Raw genomic sequence first — 19,157 nt, 5'->3', positions numbered from 1 at the left:
AACAAGAAAAGTGTGTCCCTGATTCTTATGTCTCAAATGAGATTGAAGAGAGGAGTCACACAATAAGAAACTCAGAAGTTAAAAACAAAACAGGGACTTCCCTGCTGGTTCAGTGGTTAAGAATCAACCTAGCAGTGCAGGGTATGCAGGCTTGATCCCTGGTCCCGGAACTAAGATCAAATATTCTCATATACTGCTCTTTTGTGACCAGGTGGATTGTTAATGAGCAGGAATATTTTTGAAAGGATTTTTTTTTCTGAGTAGTTTCCAACAGTGAGTTTAAAATTTTCAGTAATCCACATTGTAAATGGATGTGCTGTCTTCCTTGCTTTGTTGTTCCATGTATAGATCACAGGCAGGGTAGCTCTAGTATACGTTAGGATTTTTGGAATGTAAATGAGAACTGGTTTCAACTTAAAGTCACCAGTTGCATTAGCCCCCTAACTAGAGAGTCAGCCTGTCCCTTGAAGCTTTGAAACCAGGCATTGACTTCTCTCTAGTTATGAAAGTCCTGGACGGAATATTCTTCCAATAGAAGATTGCTTAGCCTACCTTGAAAATCTGTTGTTCAGTGTAGCCACCTTCATTTGTGGTCTTAGCTAGATCTTCCAGACAACTCACTGAAGCTTCTGCCCCGAGCACGTGCTGCTTCCCCTTGCACTTGCTGCTTCCCCTTGCACTGTCATCTCATAGAGAAGGCTTCTTTCCTAAAGCTCATTAACCCATGTCAGCTAATTTCACACTGTGTTTTTCTGCAACTTCCTCAGCTCTCTCAGCCTTCATAGAATTGAAGAGGGTTAGGACCTTGCTTGGATCAGGCAGGCTTCGGCTTAAGGGAATGTTGTGGCTGGTTTGATTTTCTCTCCAGACTCCAACTGTCTCCATATCAGCCAGAAACGTGTTTTTCTTTCTTATCATTTGTGTGTTCACTGGAGTAGCACTTCTAATTTCCTTCAAGAACTTTTCCTTTGTGTTCACAGCTTCGCTAACTGTTTGGGGCAAGAACCCTAGCTTTCCGCCAGTCTCAGCTTGTGACATGCCTTCCTCACTAACCTTAATCGTTTTTAACATTTAACTTCAAGTGAGAGATATGTCTCTTTATTTCACTTGAACACTTAGAGGCCTTTGTAGGATTACTACTTAGATTAATTTCACTATTTGTGTCTTGGAGAATAGTAAGGCCTGAGGAGAGGGAGAGAGATGGGAGAACGGGCAGTTGGTGGAGGAGTCAGAAACACACATTTATTAAGTTCAGCGTTTTATATGGGCACAGTTCACAGCACCCCAAAACAAAGACCATGGTGACATCAAAGGCCACTGATCACAGATCACCATAACAAGTGTAACAACAATGAAAAAGCTTGAAATATTGTGAGAATTACCAAAATGTGACGCAGAGACACACGTGAAGTGAGCAAATGCTTTGGAAAAAATGGCGCCAATAGACTTGCCCGATGCAAGCTTGCCATAAACCTTCGATTTGTAAAAAACGCAGTATCTGCAAAGTGCAACAAAGTGAAGCACAGGAAAATGAGGTGTGCCCATATAATGAAGAGTTTGTGTTTGTATGAACATGGAAGAATATGTAGAAGGATACACGGCAAGCTGTTAGCATGAAGACCACTTTCCAGGTTCACCAAAAAAAAAAGTCGACTGTATCAACCTAATAAGAAGGGGTTTGAGCCCTCCCTCCCCACACCAAGTGAGCCTTCTTCCAGGGAGCTCGGGGTCTTTACTGTCTCAACTGTAAGTCTTCTACAGCCCACTCTTTGCCTTAGGTGCTGGGGAACCAACAGGAACAAGAATATCTGGTGGATCATCCGAGGACCCATGCTGCTCTGTGTAATGGTGAGGACCACCCCACCCACCCTTTTCCCTCTCTGAGCTCAGCACCTGTGGAGGACCCCACCCCCTTCCCTGCCTCCCATCAAATTCTCTGGCTCAGAAAGAACCTGGGCCAGATCCCTCGAGATGAAGATGCTGAGCCGTGGTTTCGATCTGTTGAACGAGAAGAAACAAGTAAGAAACTCCTCTTGGGTGTTGTGTCGTGGCAGAAGTAAGTGTGCCATATAATCCCCTCTCCCACGAGAAAGAAACTTCTTGTTTTGGTTCAGGACCTAAATCCAGGCTCACACTCTAAGCCTCTCTCTCTCTGGGTTTTCAGACTATGTAAGGAAACCCGTAGTCAGCTCGGTGACCCCCTATCAACTGTCTTCGATGTGGACAAACCCTGGGGCCGCAGGGTCTTCAATCATGGACAAGTCCAGGGACAGCAAAGCTATGGGCCTGGATTTCAACACTATTAGCAGGAGAGAGGGGAGACTAAGGAAGCTTCTTTTAGAGGGGGAAAAAAATACAATCAATCACTATTAACGCAAAACTGTGCTGAGGGTTAGAGTCAGTTGGTGACGCTACTCTGAGACCTTGCAGAGGAAGGGCCTTTATTTCTTTAAAACATATGTATTTCCTTATTATTTTTGGCTGCACTTCATTGCTGAGCATGGGCTTTCTAGTGGCAGTGAGTGGGGCTACTCTTTGTTGTGGTGTGCACGCTTCTCATTGCGGTGGCTCCTCTTGGCTCAGGATCTAGGGGCTTGGGGTTCAGTGGTTGCAGCACGTGGGGTGTTTTGCTTTGCTGTATCCCATCTTCTCCTTCTCATGATGAGAGCAAGTCTGATCATAGGTATTTATTGAATCCTTCCTTGTAAAAATGAACGAGTGAGCAGATAAGAAAGAGAAATCCCCCTCCAGCTGCCCTTCACCTTTGGTGTGCCTTTCCTTAAGCAGGGCTCTTAGGAATGGAGTGTTTTAACCCAAAGGAGTAGTTCTAATGTAGGCATTTTAGTCCATGCAGCAGGAGCAGAGGGGGTTGAGGGGGCTGACAGGGTGGTGGGGAGGCAGATGAGTTTTGGGTTACATGACAGCAAACTCTGAGTCCCCACCTTGCTACAACCACCCCTGCCAACCTGTAGACCCAGATCTGAGCACGGCAGCTGGGTGGTGCCAAAGAAATGTCACCAAGAACAGTACATTTGACTCTATGCATTCTGTGAGAGGCTTTATTTTCCTGGGCTCCAAAAATCACTGCAGATGGTGACTGCAGTCCTGAAATTAAAAGACGCTTGCTCCTTGAAAGAAAAGCTATGGCCAACCCAGACAGCATATTAAAAAGCAGCGACATCAGGTCCATCTAGGACCTTTACCAACAAAGGTCCATCTAGTCAAAGCTATGGTTTTTCTAGTAGTCATGTATGGATATGAGAGTTGGACCACAAAGAAGGCTGAGCACTGGAGAACTGATGCTTTTGAATTGTGGAGTTGGAGAAGACTCTTGAGAGTCCCCTGGACAGCAAGGAGATCAAACCAGTCAATACTAAAGGAAATCAGTCCTGAATGTTCATTGGAAGGATTGATGCTGAAGCTGAAACTCCAATGCTTTGGCCACCTGATATGAAGAACTGACTCACTGGAAAAGACTCTGATGCTGGGAAAGATTGAAGGCAGGAGGAGAAGGGGATGACAGAGGATGAGATGGTTGGATCGCATCACTGACTTGATGGACATGAGTTTGAGTAAGCTCTGGGAGTTGGTAATGGACAGGGAAGCCTGGTGTGCTGCAGTCCATGGGGTTGCAAAGAGTCAGACACGACTAAGCAACTGAACTGAACTGAACTGAATGCATTCTGTATTGTCTAGGGCTGGAAAAAGAGCCTTATATGTTTGGGATCCTAAGTGTCCCTCATCTGGTTACAGAATCCAACAGGAGTTGGCTTGGTTCTTCAAAAATGTCCTCCTTCAGGACCCTGGTGGCAGAGTGGATAAGAATGTGCCCACGAATGCAGGGGACACAGGTTCAATCCCTGATCTGGGAAGAGTCCACATGCCACGGAGCAACGAAGCCCGTGTGCCATCACTGTGGAGGCCCACACTCTAGAGCCTGGGAGCTGCAACTACTGAGCCCACATGCCCTAGGGCCTGTGCACCGAGGGAGGGAAGCCACCGCAATGAGAAGCCTGCGCACCACAACACAAAGTAGCCCCCATTCACTGTGACTTGGGAAAGCCCGCACACAGCAATGGAGACCCAGTGCAGCCAAAAAAAAAAAAAAAACTTGTTTAAAAAAAAAAGTCCTCCTTCAGCCCCTTTCCAGATGGTGTACAGATGAGAAACCGCCCCATCCCACTGTGACTGCTGAGCCCTGAGTCCTGGGGCACCTGGATGGATGGAGGTTCTGTGGTCCACTAGGCTGGTGTTTCATTCCGTGTCAGTGGTCGATGCCCATTTTCTCTTGTCTGGTCTCTGGAAGACGCAAAGAACAATGAATCAACACGCTCATCACAAACCTTCATTTCCTACGAGACAGTCCTGGTTGAAATTAATTCCCTGAAATACGTGCCTTTCCCTGTTAAGCTTACAGAAAAATGCCCAAGTTCAACAAGCCACTAAGCCAAGGACACAACGTTTTCTCTTTGTGATGAAAAACAGATATCCCATTAAAGGGGATAAATTACTTGGTTACACTTAGTTTGCCTTCAAGTGTTCTGTTACTAAATATTCCTTGGCTGGGAATTTCCCTTCTCCCTGTTGGCTTGCAGCTTGGATACATAGCCTCTTGCCTGAAACCCTGTCTTCTTAGCTTTGAGTATCGATTTTCCCCAGGCCAATAAGACAAGTAATAACAGGTACATGTTGGATTCTTCAGCTTGTGTTTCAATCTGTGGTTTGAGACAAGGACATCAGTATTGTGTTGGCTCAATGTCTATAGAGACTTTATTCCATTAACTGTAACCTGACCACCATCTCTATGGGCTCTTTCTCCACTGCATAGAGGCATTTTAAAGTCTTTTCTATTTTGCTTATTTTTATTTTTAAAATTTTTTGGCAATGCCTTATGACATGTGGGGGTCTTAGTTCCCCGACCAGGGATCGAACCTGTGTCCCATGCATTGCAAGGTGGATTCTTAACCACTGGACCACCAGGAAAGTCCCTCAATAATTTTAATTAAAAATAGTAATGTACATGTCTGTTTGCCTTTCTCAGATGGCTATTGTGGTGGGTCTCCCAGAACCAGAAGGATAAGTGACTCTTTAGAATCCTCACCAGGCTCTCAGTTGAGCTGGCCTTTGGTAGAGAGGTGATTACCCTGACTATTAACTGCCCCATTCCGTTTCCATGGACAAGGATCTGATGGCCGGGTCTAAGGTGACCTTGATATTCATAGCCACATAGAGTCGATCACTTATTTATATATGCTTTTTTTTTCAAGGTCAATTTCTTCATCTTCCTGAAAATTCTCAAGCTTCTCATTTCTAAGCTCAAAGCTCATCAAATGTGCTTCAGAGATTATAAATACAGGTGAGTGGCCTGAGGTCAGTACTGAACAGTCAAAGTTTATTTTGACCCCTTCCAGCTATTCTGGCTAATGTCCCAGGAAGAGGGAAAATGGCATCCGTATGTTTCTCTCCTGAGATGATGGTGTCTGTGAGAGCCCCTCAGAAAAAAGTGTCAGGGTGTCATGCAAGGCTTTTGCTAAAGATCGAGGACCCTCTGGTCCCATGAAAATGAAGTCAGTGGTGAGTAATCAAGGGCACACACATTCCCAGGAGGAAACTGTGAAAAATGCCCCTAAGAGTGGGTGGTTTACAGGGATAGGAAAGAATCACATGAAGGGAAGTTGGACAGTTGCCTTATTTGAGGTAACAGAATAAAAGACAGTGTAACTCAGAAGCCCCTGGAGAAGGAAATGGGAACCCACCCCAGTATCTGTGCCTGGAGAATCCCATGGACAGAGAAGCCTCGTGGGCTACAGTCCATGGGGTCACAGAAGAGTCAGTCATGACATAGCAGCTGAACAACAACTCAGAAGAGAGTGTTTGGGTATTTTTAAGACCTTGAGCTGGAGAAGGCAATGGCAACCCACTCCAGTACTCTTGCCTGGAAAATCCCATGGATGGAGGAGCCTGGTAGGCTGCAGTCCATGGGGTCGCTAGGAGTCGGACACGACTGAGTGACTTCACTTTCACTTTTCACTTTCATGCATCGGAGAAGGAAATGGCAACCCACTCCAGTGTTCTTGCCTGGAGAATCCTGGGGACGGGGGAGCCTCGTGGGCTGCCGTCTCTGGGGTCGCACAGAGACGGACATGACTGAAGCAACTTAGTAGCAGCAGCAGCAGCAGCAGCAGCAAGAACTCGAGTAATATGATCACAAAATTTTGGAGCCCAAAGAAGTACATTTCTAACACAGTCATGCTTTCTCTGGGACTTCCTTTTGCTGCATCCCTTGTTCTGCTTCCATGGTGACCGCGGTCCCATCTCTCAGTGTCAGATCACGGATGATTACTTACCTCTGTGTTGCTGTCAATCAAATGCTGAATGAATGCGAGACCAAGGTCCCCCTCCCCTCCTCTTTTCCCAGTTATTCTACTTTCTATAGCATGTGTGTGCTTCTTGGGGATGCAGTGTTTTAACCCAAAGTTTTGCTCAAAACCTAAGAGATTTTAGTCCACGTGGCAGACCAGGGGCAGAGATGTGCGTGAGAGTGGCTATATAGCGGGACTTCTCCCTCTCTAAGGCCAGAAGCCACCCTGAGCCAAGGTGTGCTGGGAAGGTCGCTTTTCATTTTTCTGACAGACATTCAGTGAGGGTCTATGATGTGCCGTCACTGTTTTTCAAGTAAAAGGAAAATAGGATGGGGACCCCATCTGTGAGGAGCACACATTCCAGCTCGCCAAGGATGGGGATGTGGGTGTAGAATGAATCAGGAGGGCCGATGCTGACCTTCACCCTGAATTGACCTTGGGCAAGTCGCTTGGCCTCCCCAGGTTTGCTTTTTGGTGTGTCACCTGGGAGAGTCACCCCAGACCCATCCTCAACTTGTGATGAGGGTTCAAGGAGGTCCTAATTAGATGCAATGAATAGTATTTGCCTGGGGTTTCCAGACCCCAAATCCTATCAGCCGAACCCCCTACCCTCGGGGGTTCCAGAAGCATAAACACATACAGTTCAGGACCAGGCAAATATATACAGATGTTGGCTCAGATATTATGCAAACCCCCATTGCCGGGGGGTTTTTGGGCTGGCTTGGACCACACAGAGCTATGTGTCTTTCTGGGCGCCTCTGGCCAAGCCTCCAAGTGGCTGACAGCCTCTCTGGCCCTTTTCCCAAGGCTAAGCATCTCACCCCTCTCTGAGGGTGGAGAACCAAGGCCAAGAGCAGGGCTTCTCCCCTCTACCCTGCCTGGGTCCATTCTCTGGGGAATCCTCTCACTAACCAGGCACCAGGGAAACCCAGTCACCATGAAAACCCATCAGAGGACAGCATTCCCAAGAGGCAGAAACAGGGGCAGACAAGTGTCAAGGCACCACCTTTCACACAGACAGAGTGCCTAAACCCTGTCAAAGCCCACCACGGACCACTGGGTCGTCCCTGAGCTGCAGACCCTCAGTGGCCCCCATGATAGCTTTCCATCCTGGCTATGTTAAGCATCACCAGATAGCCAGCCCCAAAGCCCTGTCTCATGAGCCCCTCCACTGGGTATTAGATTCAGTATCGAAGCATGGAGCCCCACCACATGGACTTCTTTTGGGTGGGGGGTTCTTTTGCTGGGTCTTTGTTGTGGTGTACAGGCTTTCGCTAGTTGGGGGCTTCTTGCATGCGGGGCTTCTCTTGTTGTGAGCACAGGTTCTAGATTGCAACTACTGGACCACCAGTGTTCCCCGCCCATGGACTTCTTGCAGGAGAGTTCCTAGAAGATTCTGATATACAGTCAGAATACATAGACCATGGGACCAGATGGAATTTTCTGGTTGGACCATGGAAAATATGTTTCTAAGCAGCCTGACATCCTCTTTTCCAGGCTCTTCTCTAGAGTTACCCAAGACAATGGCTCTCAAACTTCTCTTTTCTTTTTTTAAAAAAATATTTACTTATTTTTATCTATTTGCATTGGGTCTTAGTTGTGGCACACAAATCTTTGATACGTCATATGGGATCTTCCATTGCAGCACGAGGACTCTCCAGTTGTGTCTTGTGGGCTCTAGAGCATGCAGGCTCCATAGTTGTGGTGCTTGAGCTTAGTTGCCCTGGGACATGTGGAGTCTTGGTTCCCTAACCAGGGACCAAACCCACAGCCCCTGCATGGCAAGGCAGATTCTTATCCACTGGACTACCAGGGGAGTTCCCAGGGATCTGTCTCTTAGGCCACCTTATTTTACCACTTGGTCCAGGGAATCGTGCCTTTGCCCATCTTTCTGTCTAAGCAGTGCTAACTCTCTCATTTCTAAGTGCTGGGAGGGCTGCTTCCCGTCACCCCAAGGGGTCATGAGCACACTCAGCTCATACTGCCCTCCCCCATGTTGAAAGGTCCTCATCTTCCATGTCCCCCTCTACTGGGGCCCCTGCAAGGATGAGGAGAAGAGGGTGATGAAGCCAATGCATTTTGTCCAAACTCTGGCAGGAACAGTCCGGCCTCCAACTCTCCCAGGTTTTCGAGAACTTTCAGAATGTAATTCTCAAGATTTGGACCCCCTCCAGGAGTATATTTTAGGAAAGTTTAAATTAGACACACTTGAGACTCACCAAAGAGGCAAGTTGCTAGGACTTCAGAACCTTCTGTAATCCTATCCCTCATTCCCCGGCTTCCATCATTCAAGCAGTAAACTGTAACCAGCCCAGATGCATGGTCTGGCAAAGGACAACTGAGGCAGACCTGGAGAGAGAGCAGTGTCCCTGGATTGTGGACAGACCCCAGCAGACCCTCAGCCTGGAGGGAGTTCTCTGTTCCTTGTGGTTCTGGGCATGGAGGTGACACGCTCCTCCTAGATAAATGATCTTAACTTTCTGTGTGATGCGTGGGGCAGGATTCTTAATGAACGTATAAAGGAGAATCATGTCTTTTTAAAATTTTATTTTTATTTTATTTTTTAAAGTACATCCTTAAAATATATTTATCTGTCTTTGGTTGTGATGGGTCTTTGTTGCTGTGCCTGCAGATTTCTCTAGTTGTGGAGAGTGAGGATTACCCTCTAGTTACGGTGCATGGGCTTCTCATTGCACTGGCTTCTCTTGTTGTGGAGCACGGGCTCCGGCAGTTGCTCCACAGTTCAGGCTCAGTAGTTGTGGTGCCCTTCGTTGCCCTGCCGCATGTGGCATCTTCCTGGACCGGCGATCAAACTGGTGTCCCTTGCATTGCCAGGCAAATTCTTAACCACAGGACCACCAGGGACGCCCAGAACCATTTGTTAGTGAACTTATAAAGGACTTTCAGAAAAATGTCACAAATGGAAGGCAAATTGATCCAAGTCACTGAGATTGTGAGCAACCTGAGGGAGAGATGGCTTCTTTAAAAATAGTGACAACTAAATGTTATTGATTATGCTTCACGTATCAGCTATGGTTTAGTCTGAGGGTTGGCCCCATGTTATTTAGTCCTTAAAATGGCAATGTTAGGAATTATTATTAATAATAATATTTTTATTATTATTTTAACATTGCATATGATAGTAGTAGTAGTATAATCCTCATTTTTACAGGTAGAGAGTTTAAGTAATTTGCCCAGAGCCACATCGCTAATAATTGGCAGTGCTGGGATTCAAACCCTGGCCCCAGGTACTGTCTTCGAGTCCCACTGCCTTTGGCCCCAGCTCCTCCTCCTACTCTCTGTACTTACTCACATGTCCAGAACAGATGCCCAATAAATATTTGTTGAAGAGTTGCTGCTGCTGCTAAGTCGCTTCAGCCGTGTCTGATTCTGTGCGACCCCAAAGACGGCAGCCCACCAGGCTCCTCTGTCCCTGGGATTCTCCAAGCAAGAATACTGGAGTGGGTTGCCATTTCCTTCTGCAATGCATGCATGCATGCTTAGTCACGTCAGTTGTGTCCAACTCTGTGGGACTCCATGGACAGCAGCTCATCAGTCTCCTCCATCCAAAGAATTCTCCAGGCAAGAGTACTGGAGTGGGTTGCCATTTCCTTCTCCAGTTGAAGAGCTAACTGACTGCAGTAAACTAAACCATTAAAATAAACAAACGACTGTAGATGAAAACGGGGCATAAACACAGTTCATAAGAGGAGCTGCTATAGGTACTTATGGATTTTCATCCAAACAGAGATGTAAATAGTCTTTTGTCCAAAGAGAACTCAGAATCATATGAGGAATGGGAAATTCCTCTGGAATATGCACAGAGAGATAGCAGTTACTAAAATGACCCAAAAAGTCATTAGAAGATGATCATTCCTTAACAATTCATCCATGCTAAGTGTGGGGACCTTGGACTGGATTCTGGAATGTGTAAAGAACATTATTGGAAAAGCTGGTGAAACTCTGGGTAAAGTCTGGAGGATAGTTATTGGCCACGTGCCAACACTGGTTTCTTAGTGCTGCCAAAGGTCCCATGGGTCTGTAAGATTTAAACATTAGGGGAAGGGAAGGGTATGCGGGAATTCTCTGTGTGATCTTTGCTACTTTTCTGTAGATCTAAAAGTGTTTCAAGATGAACAGTTTATTTAAAAAACATAATGTCATAGCATGGCCCTGAGAATAAGTTGATGATAAGACATGCATGAAAGTATGTGTTATTAAAATCCAAAATAGGGACTGCCATGGTAGTCCAGTGACTAAGACTCTGAGCTCCCCATGCAGGGAGGTATGGGTTTGATCCCTGGTCTGGGAGCTAGATCCCATGTGCCACAACTAAGACTCAATACAGCTAAATAAATCTTTTTTAAAAATAACCCATAAATAAATACATACATATTTTAATATTTTTATAAATAAGTAAATTTAAAAAAAATAACTCAGAGCAAGGGTCAAAGACTCACATGCTTGCAAGGGCCAAACAGTCTCTTTGGGTTGGAGAAACCGTGTTCCCTCTAAAGGCTGTAGATGCCGATTGGCAACAAGGAACTGGGGCCCAGCCTGGCCGGATCTCCCCACTTTTCAAAGGAAGCTGAACATCTGGACCTCTTTGCTTGAAATCTCATTATTTAAGGGCGGCTCCAATAGCAAAGATCACTACCTAGCATAAGCAAAAGCTGTCAGCAGGTCAAATATAACCCATGGATGCCAATTTGCCACCTCTGATTTAAGACACTCCTGGAAATTAGAGAAACAAACAAGCAAAACCCGAAACTCTTGACATAGTCTCTGCTTGGGAACACCTTAATGTGGCTCAGCTAAGTGAGTGTGCACAGGTGGGTGTGGGAGCTCTAGTAGGCGTGAGCTCGGCCCAGGAGGATCACCTAACCGGTGGCTGCATCTCAGGTTCTCCACGCCTCGCTCCCGGGGCTCTGTCCTGGGACGCTCAGCCCACATGCTGGGGTGGGGGGCGTCCCCCTCCTTGGTGACTCCTGCTCAACTCTTATTGGCTGTAGGTCCTTTTAGGGTGCAAAGGTGAGGGTTTTCATTTCACTGAAAACATTCAAACACAAGATTCATAGTAGATACTTTCTCTTGGATAAAATTAAACCTCCCTGAAGATACTGCACATGGGGGCTGCTGACCCTCTCTGTTCCCACACCTTTTTTTTTTTTTTTGACTTCAAGATGCAGCATGTGGAATCTTAGTTCCCTGACCAGGGATTGAACCCCTGCAGCAGAAGTGCAGAGTCTTAACCACTGGACTGCCAGGGAAGTCCCTCCACATCTTTAACTCCATGGGGTTTTTATTCAGTGAGGAGAAAGGAACCTTCTCCTAGTCTGGCCCTTTAAGACAAGTGACTTGGGCAAAAAAAAAAACATTACCTTTAAGTTCTTTTCCCCCAAATGTGTATCAGACAGTAGCTTTGTTTATGCCCCAAATGTGAGTCACCTTTGCTCATGTAGTTAGTTTGAAATTAAGCTGCTCAACAGTGAAGAGAAGTTGTTTCCAAATGTGGCTGCTTGATATCCCACAGGGAGTCCTTTATAAATCCTCATTCCCTGGACCCAACCTCCAGAGATTTTGATTCAGGGGGTTGACATGGGGCCCATGAAGCTGTACTGAAAGCCAACCAATAATATATATATATATATTTTTTCCCCCCCCAAAGCTTTGTAGGAATTCTCAGCACCGGTATGCGGTACGGAATGTCTGGGTCCCAGCTGTGCATTTGCATGTGGGTGGTACAAAGGAATGTTTGTCTTTTTTGTGTAGAGTGTATACAACAGCGGTGTCCACACGGTGCTTTTTACGAGAAGGATCAGTTTCTCATTTCCTGCTGCCCTCGCTGTCGGGTTGGGAGCAGCATGGGGACAGATGATGAAATCCTGCTTGTAGTGTGCAAGGCCTGAGTGTGAGGTCGGAAGCCCTGCTTCCGGGCTGGGAGGTACCACTTAGTGGCTGTGTGACCCTGGGCAAGTCATTTTCTTTCCCTTCTCTGGCTCTGTAAGGCATTGACGTTGGAAGTTCTGAATAGAGAAAGAAGTAGAGACACTTGGTGGCCAGGTAATAGGAAACTTATTGTGTAATGTCCCAGGGGGACACTCATGTACATGCAAATATATCCATCAAACAAAACGTTAAGATCTGTAGGTATATCATAATCTGAATGGGGGGATCCATTCATCCATCTAATTCATGTTTTTTTAGCATCTTCCATGAGTCAAGTGTGGGGATGCATCTGTGAACAAGACCATACTGGCTCTTAGGGCATTCAATGTGTATGTACCCAAGGAGACAAACAGAAAAACCAACTATCAATACGATTAGAGCTACCCTAAAGGGCTTCCCTGGTAGCTCAGCTGGTAGAGAATCCCCCTGCAGTGCAGGAGACCCCAGTTCAATTCCTGGGTTGAGAAATTCCCCCTGGAGAAGGCATAGGCTACCCACTCTAGTATTCTTGGGCTTCCCTGGTAGCTTGGATGGTAAAGAATCCACCTAAAATGCGAGAGACCTGGGTTCAATCCCTGGGTTGGGAAGACCCTCTGGAGGAGGGCATGGCAACCCCACTCCAGTATTCTTGCCTGGAGAGTCCCTATGGACAGAGGAGCTTGGTGGGCTGCAGTCCATGGGTTCACAAAGAGACATGACTGAACGACTAAGCACAATCAGTACACAGAAGAGGAGAAAATGTTGCCTGTTCCCAAGGTGGCTTTCATGACACCTGTTCGGTTGTTATTTGCAGATTGGCCAAGTCCACGCTGGTCCTCATCCCTTTATTGGGCGTTCATGAGATTCTCTTTTCTTTCATCACTGATGATCAAGTTGAAGGATTTCCAAGACTTATACGACTCTTCATTCAATTGACTCTGAGCTCCTTCCATGTAAGTAGATGTCTGAACAAGGACTTCTTGCCTTTGTAGAAAGCCTAATGCCTTTGATCCATACAGACTCAGAATTTCGAGAGCCTGCAGGTGGAAAAAGAGTTCAAGTAACGGCAGGACTGATCATCGAGGGCCTTTTAAATTAGGAGGGTGTGGAGAGGGAAATGTTGCTTTAATCTTGCCAGCATGACTCGTGACTACAAAAGGGAAAGTGGCTTGTTTCCTGCTCTGTAATAGTTGGTGTGACTCACAATCATTTTCTCTGTGAGTGTCAGCATGGAGTCTTTTATTAAGTGCCTATTTTTGCTGGGTTCTCCTCAGAGCTTGTGCACAATGAACAGTGAGTAGAGACTCACTCTACAGTGAGGAACAGTGAGGAGGCTCTTGAACCTTGACAGTTGTGTGGGAGCTGAATCTAGAAACAAGATGCCAGCTGTGGTTGAGGTACCTAGGCGTTTTGCTCATCCATTGCTTAAATTGTCATCCATTACTTAGCGGATTAAAATGACAGTCATCTTTATTATTTCTCATGATTCTGGGGGGCAGGAATCCAGGGAGGACATAGTAGGTCTGTCTCACCTCTCTTTCATGGGATTCACGGGCTGAACTTCCTAGATGACTTCCCCACTCATCTAGAGCCTAAGCTTTGCAGACCCAGATGGCTGAGGCCAGCTGAAGTGATTTTCTGTGCTGTGTTCAGTCATGTCTGACTCAACCCCATGGACTGTAGCCCACCAGGCTCCTCTGTCCATGGGATTCTCCAGGCAAGAATACTGGAGTGGACTGCCATTTCCTTCTCCAGTAGATCTTCCTGACCCAGGGATCAAACCCACGTCTTTTGCATCTCCTGCATAGGCAGAGATGCCACCAGAAGTGGTTTTGTTTGGGTCAAAATAAATGTCATTGAATGCTCACATTCTCACTGTGAGGGAGTGATTATTCTATTGTTTTAATAGTTGAAAAATCCGTGGCTCAGAGGAACTTTTGCATATGCTAACAAGTAGCAGAGATGAGATTTGCATTCAGAGATTAAGCCTTGCTTATAACCACTATGTAGTACGGCTTCTCAGGTGCTCTGTGAAGGTCAGACCCAAGTTTCCTATAGCAGAGTCTCTTTTTTAATATTTATTTTTATTTATGTGTTTGGCTGCACCTTGTCTTAGTTGAGGCAGGCAGAATCTTCTAGTTGTGCCATATGAACTCTAGTTGCTGCATGTGGGACCTAGTCCCCTAACCAGGGATTGAACCTGGATTCCCTGCATTGGGAGCATGGAGTCTTAGCCACTGGACCACCAGGGAAGTCCCTATATCAGAGTCCTGTAGCCACTACCAGCAGACACTGTCGGGTACTGAGATTCTGTGGGCAGAGTGAAGAAAATGCTCCTGACCACTGCACACTCACCAGAGGCCAGGGAGACAGAGCCTGAGGGGTGGTAGGGGTCACTGGACAATGGGCCCTTTTTCCTTCTGTTAGAGCTGAATTGCACGTAGTTTTGAACAGGGAGCACACACTGATAATTTTTTTCATTTTGAAACCATGTTTATTCCAATCTTTTTGGGGGATTTCAAAGGCTATATAGTTTAGTCATTTGGGTTTCCTATGTTGCTTGGTCTTAATCTTCTTTAAAAAGTAATCCCGAACGAGAAATGACAACAACAAAAAAGCCTACAGCTGTTCTGTCAGAAGTATCTGGTGCCCTTTCTTCCTTAGAGAGCTTGATCCGTCAAGTCACCCCTCGATCAGCTGACCTCACATACCCAAAGCCAGCTGAAGATCAGACATGTGGAGTCTTGTGGGTCAGATTTCTGAGAAAGAATCCTAGCCTATCAAACTCTCTGGTGACTGGAAGCATGTTTGGGTCACCCATTATTGTGTAACAAACTAGCCCCCAAAGAAGTAGCTTGAAGCAGTTTAACTATGTTATTATCCTGAATGATTCTGTGAGCTGGGCTGTCAGAGTAATCCTTTTGATACATGTCATCTTTGAATGAGGCTGCAAACATCTGAAGGCTGGATTGGTCTGGAACATCCAAGATGGCTCATTCACACGCTGGATGTTGCCATGGACTGTTGTGTGGGAGCTCCGCTGAGGATATGGATCAGAGAGCCTCCATCCTCCTCCACGTGGCTTCTCCATGTATCTTGTGTGCCTCGAAGCATGGCAGCTGGACTCCCAGAACATCCCCAGAGCAAGTGTTCTAAGAGGGAGGGTCAGAATTCCCAGAATGTCACTTCCCACCACATTGTGCTCATAGGAGGAGTCACAAGATCATCCCAGTCTCTAGGGGAGGGGAGATAAGATCCACCTCTTGCTGTTCGGAGTCACATAAAGGGAGGGGAGAAAACCTTGGGGCGGTCTCTGGAGACTGCTCACTTGGTCCTGCAGCCCCGCTCCCCTGGAGCACTGCCGAGGAGGGTGAGGAATCAGATGGGCTCTCCAGAAAGAGCCAAAAGCACACTGAGAGCCTCGTGCCGGGGCAGAGGCTGCCCTCCTGAATACCCCTGTGCTCTTCCCTCCAGGCCACTGGGCAGAGGTGGGAGCTCAGGTGAGCAGGTGCATAATCAGGGGGCTGTGTCTTAGTGGCTCCACCATAGGAATCAGCACTGGATCCAACAGTTTCCTTTCCTTACTGCTTTGGCATTCAGAAAACTAAGATCATGGCCTCTGGTCCCCTCGCTTCATGGCAAATAGATGGGGAAACAGCGGAAATACTGACAGACTTTATTTTTTGAGGCTCCAAAATCACTGCAGATGGTGACTGCAGCCATGAAATTAAAAGATGCTTACTCCCTGGAAAGAAAGTTATGACCAACCTAGACAGCATATTAAAAAGCAGAGACATTACTTTGTCAACCAAGTCCGTCTAGTCAAGGCTATGGTTTTTCCAGTAGTCATGTATGGATGTGAGAGTTGGACAGCTGAGCGCCGAAGAATTGATGCTTTTGAACTGTGGAGTTGGAGAAGACTCTTGAGAGTCCCTTGGACTGCAAGGAGATCCAACCAGTCCATCCTAAAGGAGATAAGTCCTGGGTGTTCATTGGAAGGACTGATGTTGAAGATGAAACTCCAATACTTTGGCCACCTGATGGGAAGAGCTGACTCATTGGAAAGACCCTGATGCTGGGAAAAATTGAGGGCAGGAGGAGAAGGGGACGACAGAGGATCAGATGGTTGGATCGCATCACCAACTCAATGGACATGGGTTTGGGTGGACTCCGGGAGTTGGGGATGGACAGGGAGGCCTGGCGTGCTGTGATTCATGGGGTCACAAAGAGTCGGACACTACTGAGTGACTGAACTGAACTGCTTCGGTGGGGGAGCCTTCGCTCTCCCAAGGTCTTATTGCTTAGAGGATTTCATCAGCCTCCCGCTGCTCTCAAGGGATCTGTGGAGAGACTGCCATGTGGTGGTGACATATGGGGTGAGAGCCATCTGCTCGGGGGCCGAGCCCTTCACACCTGCTTCATCTAGAACAAGAATTAACCAGACTCCAGGATGTTCCTCCATCCATGACTCAGGAACGCAAAGAAGTGAAAGACACGCTTGTGATGTGAAATCCTATTTTAGCCAACTGATTCACGAGAGTTCCAGCACCCTGTTCTAATATCCTAGACCCAGAGGCAAATAACACCTGCCCTGCCAACTGCATGGAGCAGCTCTGACCCTCCAAGGAGACCGAGTGTGTGAGAATGGTAAACTGGTTGCACTGTGCCCCCTTTTAGGAGTCCTAGAGCAGAACCATTCTGTAGCCATGGAATAAAGGTGCCCAGGAGAAGGAAAATTCCCGGCCCCTGGGCAGAATCCAAACACGTGACTGATGTCATGTCAGCCTGCATGGCGATCTCTGGCTTCCCTGAGGACAAGCATAAAAATCTACCCCCATCCCAACAACATTTTATAATTCCTTTTCAATTCCAGCTCTGTTCCCAGCACCAAACCTCCCAACCTAGCAACAGCAGATGAGAGAAATGTTATCAAGAGGGATGGAAGAGTCAGCCTACACCATGACCTTCACTCTCTGTTTGGAAATGTGTCCTTTCCTTGTGAGTCCTGGCATTTTATGATGTTCTTCCCATAAACACTCAAGCCCTTGGGTCCTGCACACATATGGAGCTCCAGTGTATCAGACACACAGTCCAAGTCCCAGAGACCCTCGTGTCTCAGGGAAAGCCATAGCAGTATCGCCGAAACCCATCTCTTGACAATCTCCAGCCTCAACTTTTCTCTATGTTGGCCTTATCCTCAGATGGGCTCACTCTGTGTGGCTGAGAGAGATGCCCTTGAGTGTCTCCAGACTGACTTTGACTCTGAAGTTGGCCAATGCGGGGAAGAGACGAAGCTTTCTTTGTTAGTGAAAAGAATTGTGATTGGCCCTGCTAGGGTCACATGACCATTTGAGCAGCTTATGGTGATGATAGCTTTCATAGGACATGAGGACTGCATGCTTGACAGCCCTGCCAGAAGCCCAGGGACTGGGGAAGGGTCAGGAAAGGATGCAAGTCAGGCAAAAACAAAAATACTTAAATTGCCCACTATGGACAAGTAGAAATGGGACATTTGCCTTTTTCAGTATTTGTATAATTGAATAAATGATATTGGGCTTCCCCTGGTGACTCAGATGGTAAAGAATCTGCCTGTAATGCAGGAGACCTGGGTTTGATCCCTGGGTCAGGAGATCCCCTGGAGAAGGGAATGACAACCCACTCCAGTACTCTTGCCTGGAGACTCCCATGGGCAGAAGAGCCTGGCAGGCTACAGTCCATGGGGTTGCAAAAAGTCGGACATGACTGAGCGACTAACACACACACACACGTCACTGACCTGTGACCACCTAAGCAAATGCCTTGGCTGATGTGGGCGGTGGGTGTCAAAGTAAGAAGAGACCCCATGGAAATCCAAGTTAACATCACCAGTACGTACTAACTAGACTAACTCTAGTTAGCACAAGCAAGTAGCTGCCTGCCTCTTGTAGAAGCTGCTGAGACTAGGGCTGGCCTGCGGATGTTCCAAGAGACCCTCAGACACATCTTCTACGCGGCAGAGCTTCACACCACCTCTTCCTTTCATTCCAGGGGTTACTGGTGGCCTCGCAGTATTGCTTTGCTAATGGAGAGGTAAGTTTTCTGTGCTGACTTCTAGCTTCCTGCAAGGCTGGGGCTGGCATCCTGCTGCCCCCTGGAGGGTTCAGTTTATATGGCAATGCCACGGGGAGACATGCAGTGACCGGCATGTGTTGGGACAAATGGGCACCTCGGGTGTCCAGTGGAGAGAAGAAGCAGCTGAGACTCCGGGGACAAGGTGTTGGGGTGAGTTTTCTTTACAGAACCCAACCATGGTCCTGCTGGAGCTATGCCAGCCAGGAGGATCAAAGTGTGATAGAGGGAACCAGCTGCAAGTCTAGAGTCCAAAAATTCGCATCAAGCCGTGAAGACTCACCCACTTAGGAGCTCCGTGTTAGGTCACCGTGGCTCTTAGAACCTCAGTCTGTAAATGGGAGTAGCAACAGTCCCTGCCCTGCGGTGTTACCCTGGGGTGTGCGTGGTAAAGGTCCCCTGCCTCGTAACAACGGTTACATTTATTATGGTTGCCGAGCCCCAGTCAGCTCTCTGCTCACTTGGAAAGAGGCTTGAGAGCGGGAAGGGCCCAGGCTGGAGCAGTTTGCTCCTGACTTAGGAGCCGGTGGGATTTCTAGCTCCCTTTCATCCTCCCCTCTCCCAACCCCAGGTTTAAATATTGATCTCTGCCACATTCCAGTAGAATGTAAGCTGCTTGACAGCAAAACCTTGTCTGTCTTGCTCACCGCTGCCTTTCCTATATATTCATGCAGGGACCCTTGATTCATCAGGCAGGTCTCAAATGCCACCTTGACACAGCCCTTTTCTAAACACTGTGTCTCATATTTTTGTTGCCTC

At 47.1% G+C, this 19,157-nt stretch overlaps 1 protein-coding gene across 1 annotated transcript in view; it reads left to right on the top strand.

The window, feature by feature from the left end:
• The window catches only part of GLP2R (glucagon like peptide 2 receptor), a 43,598-nt gene that overhangs the window by 22,145 nt on the left and 2,296 nt on the right, over window positions 1-19,157 (top strand). Inside the window, exons 7-10 of the mRNA XM_040244437.1 lie at window positions 1,779-1,848; window positions 5,268-5,356; window positions 13,105-13,243; window positions 18,318-18,359. Of these exons, the coding sequence (XP_040100371.1) occupies window positions 1,779-1,848; window positions 5,268-5,356; window positions 13,105-13,243; window positions 18,318-18,359 (340 nt within the window). The remainder of the gene's footprint in view (window positions 1-1,778; window positions 1,849-5,267; window positions 5,357-13,104; window positions 13,244-18,317; window positions 18,360-19,157) is intronic.

This window comes from Oryx dammah, unplaced genomic scaffold, assembly GCF_014754425.2.
Source record: "Oryx dammah isolate SB20612 unplaced genomic scaffold, SCBI_Odam_1.1 HiC_scaffold_8, whole genome shotgun sequence".
Taxonomy (NCBI): Eukaryota; Metazoa; Chordata; class Mammalia; order Artiodactyla; family Bovidae; genus Oryx; species Oryx dammah.
The sequence above is the reverse complement of the archived record's forward strand: the minus strand, read 5'-3'. Positions and strand labels throughout refer to the sequence as shown.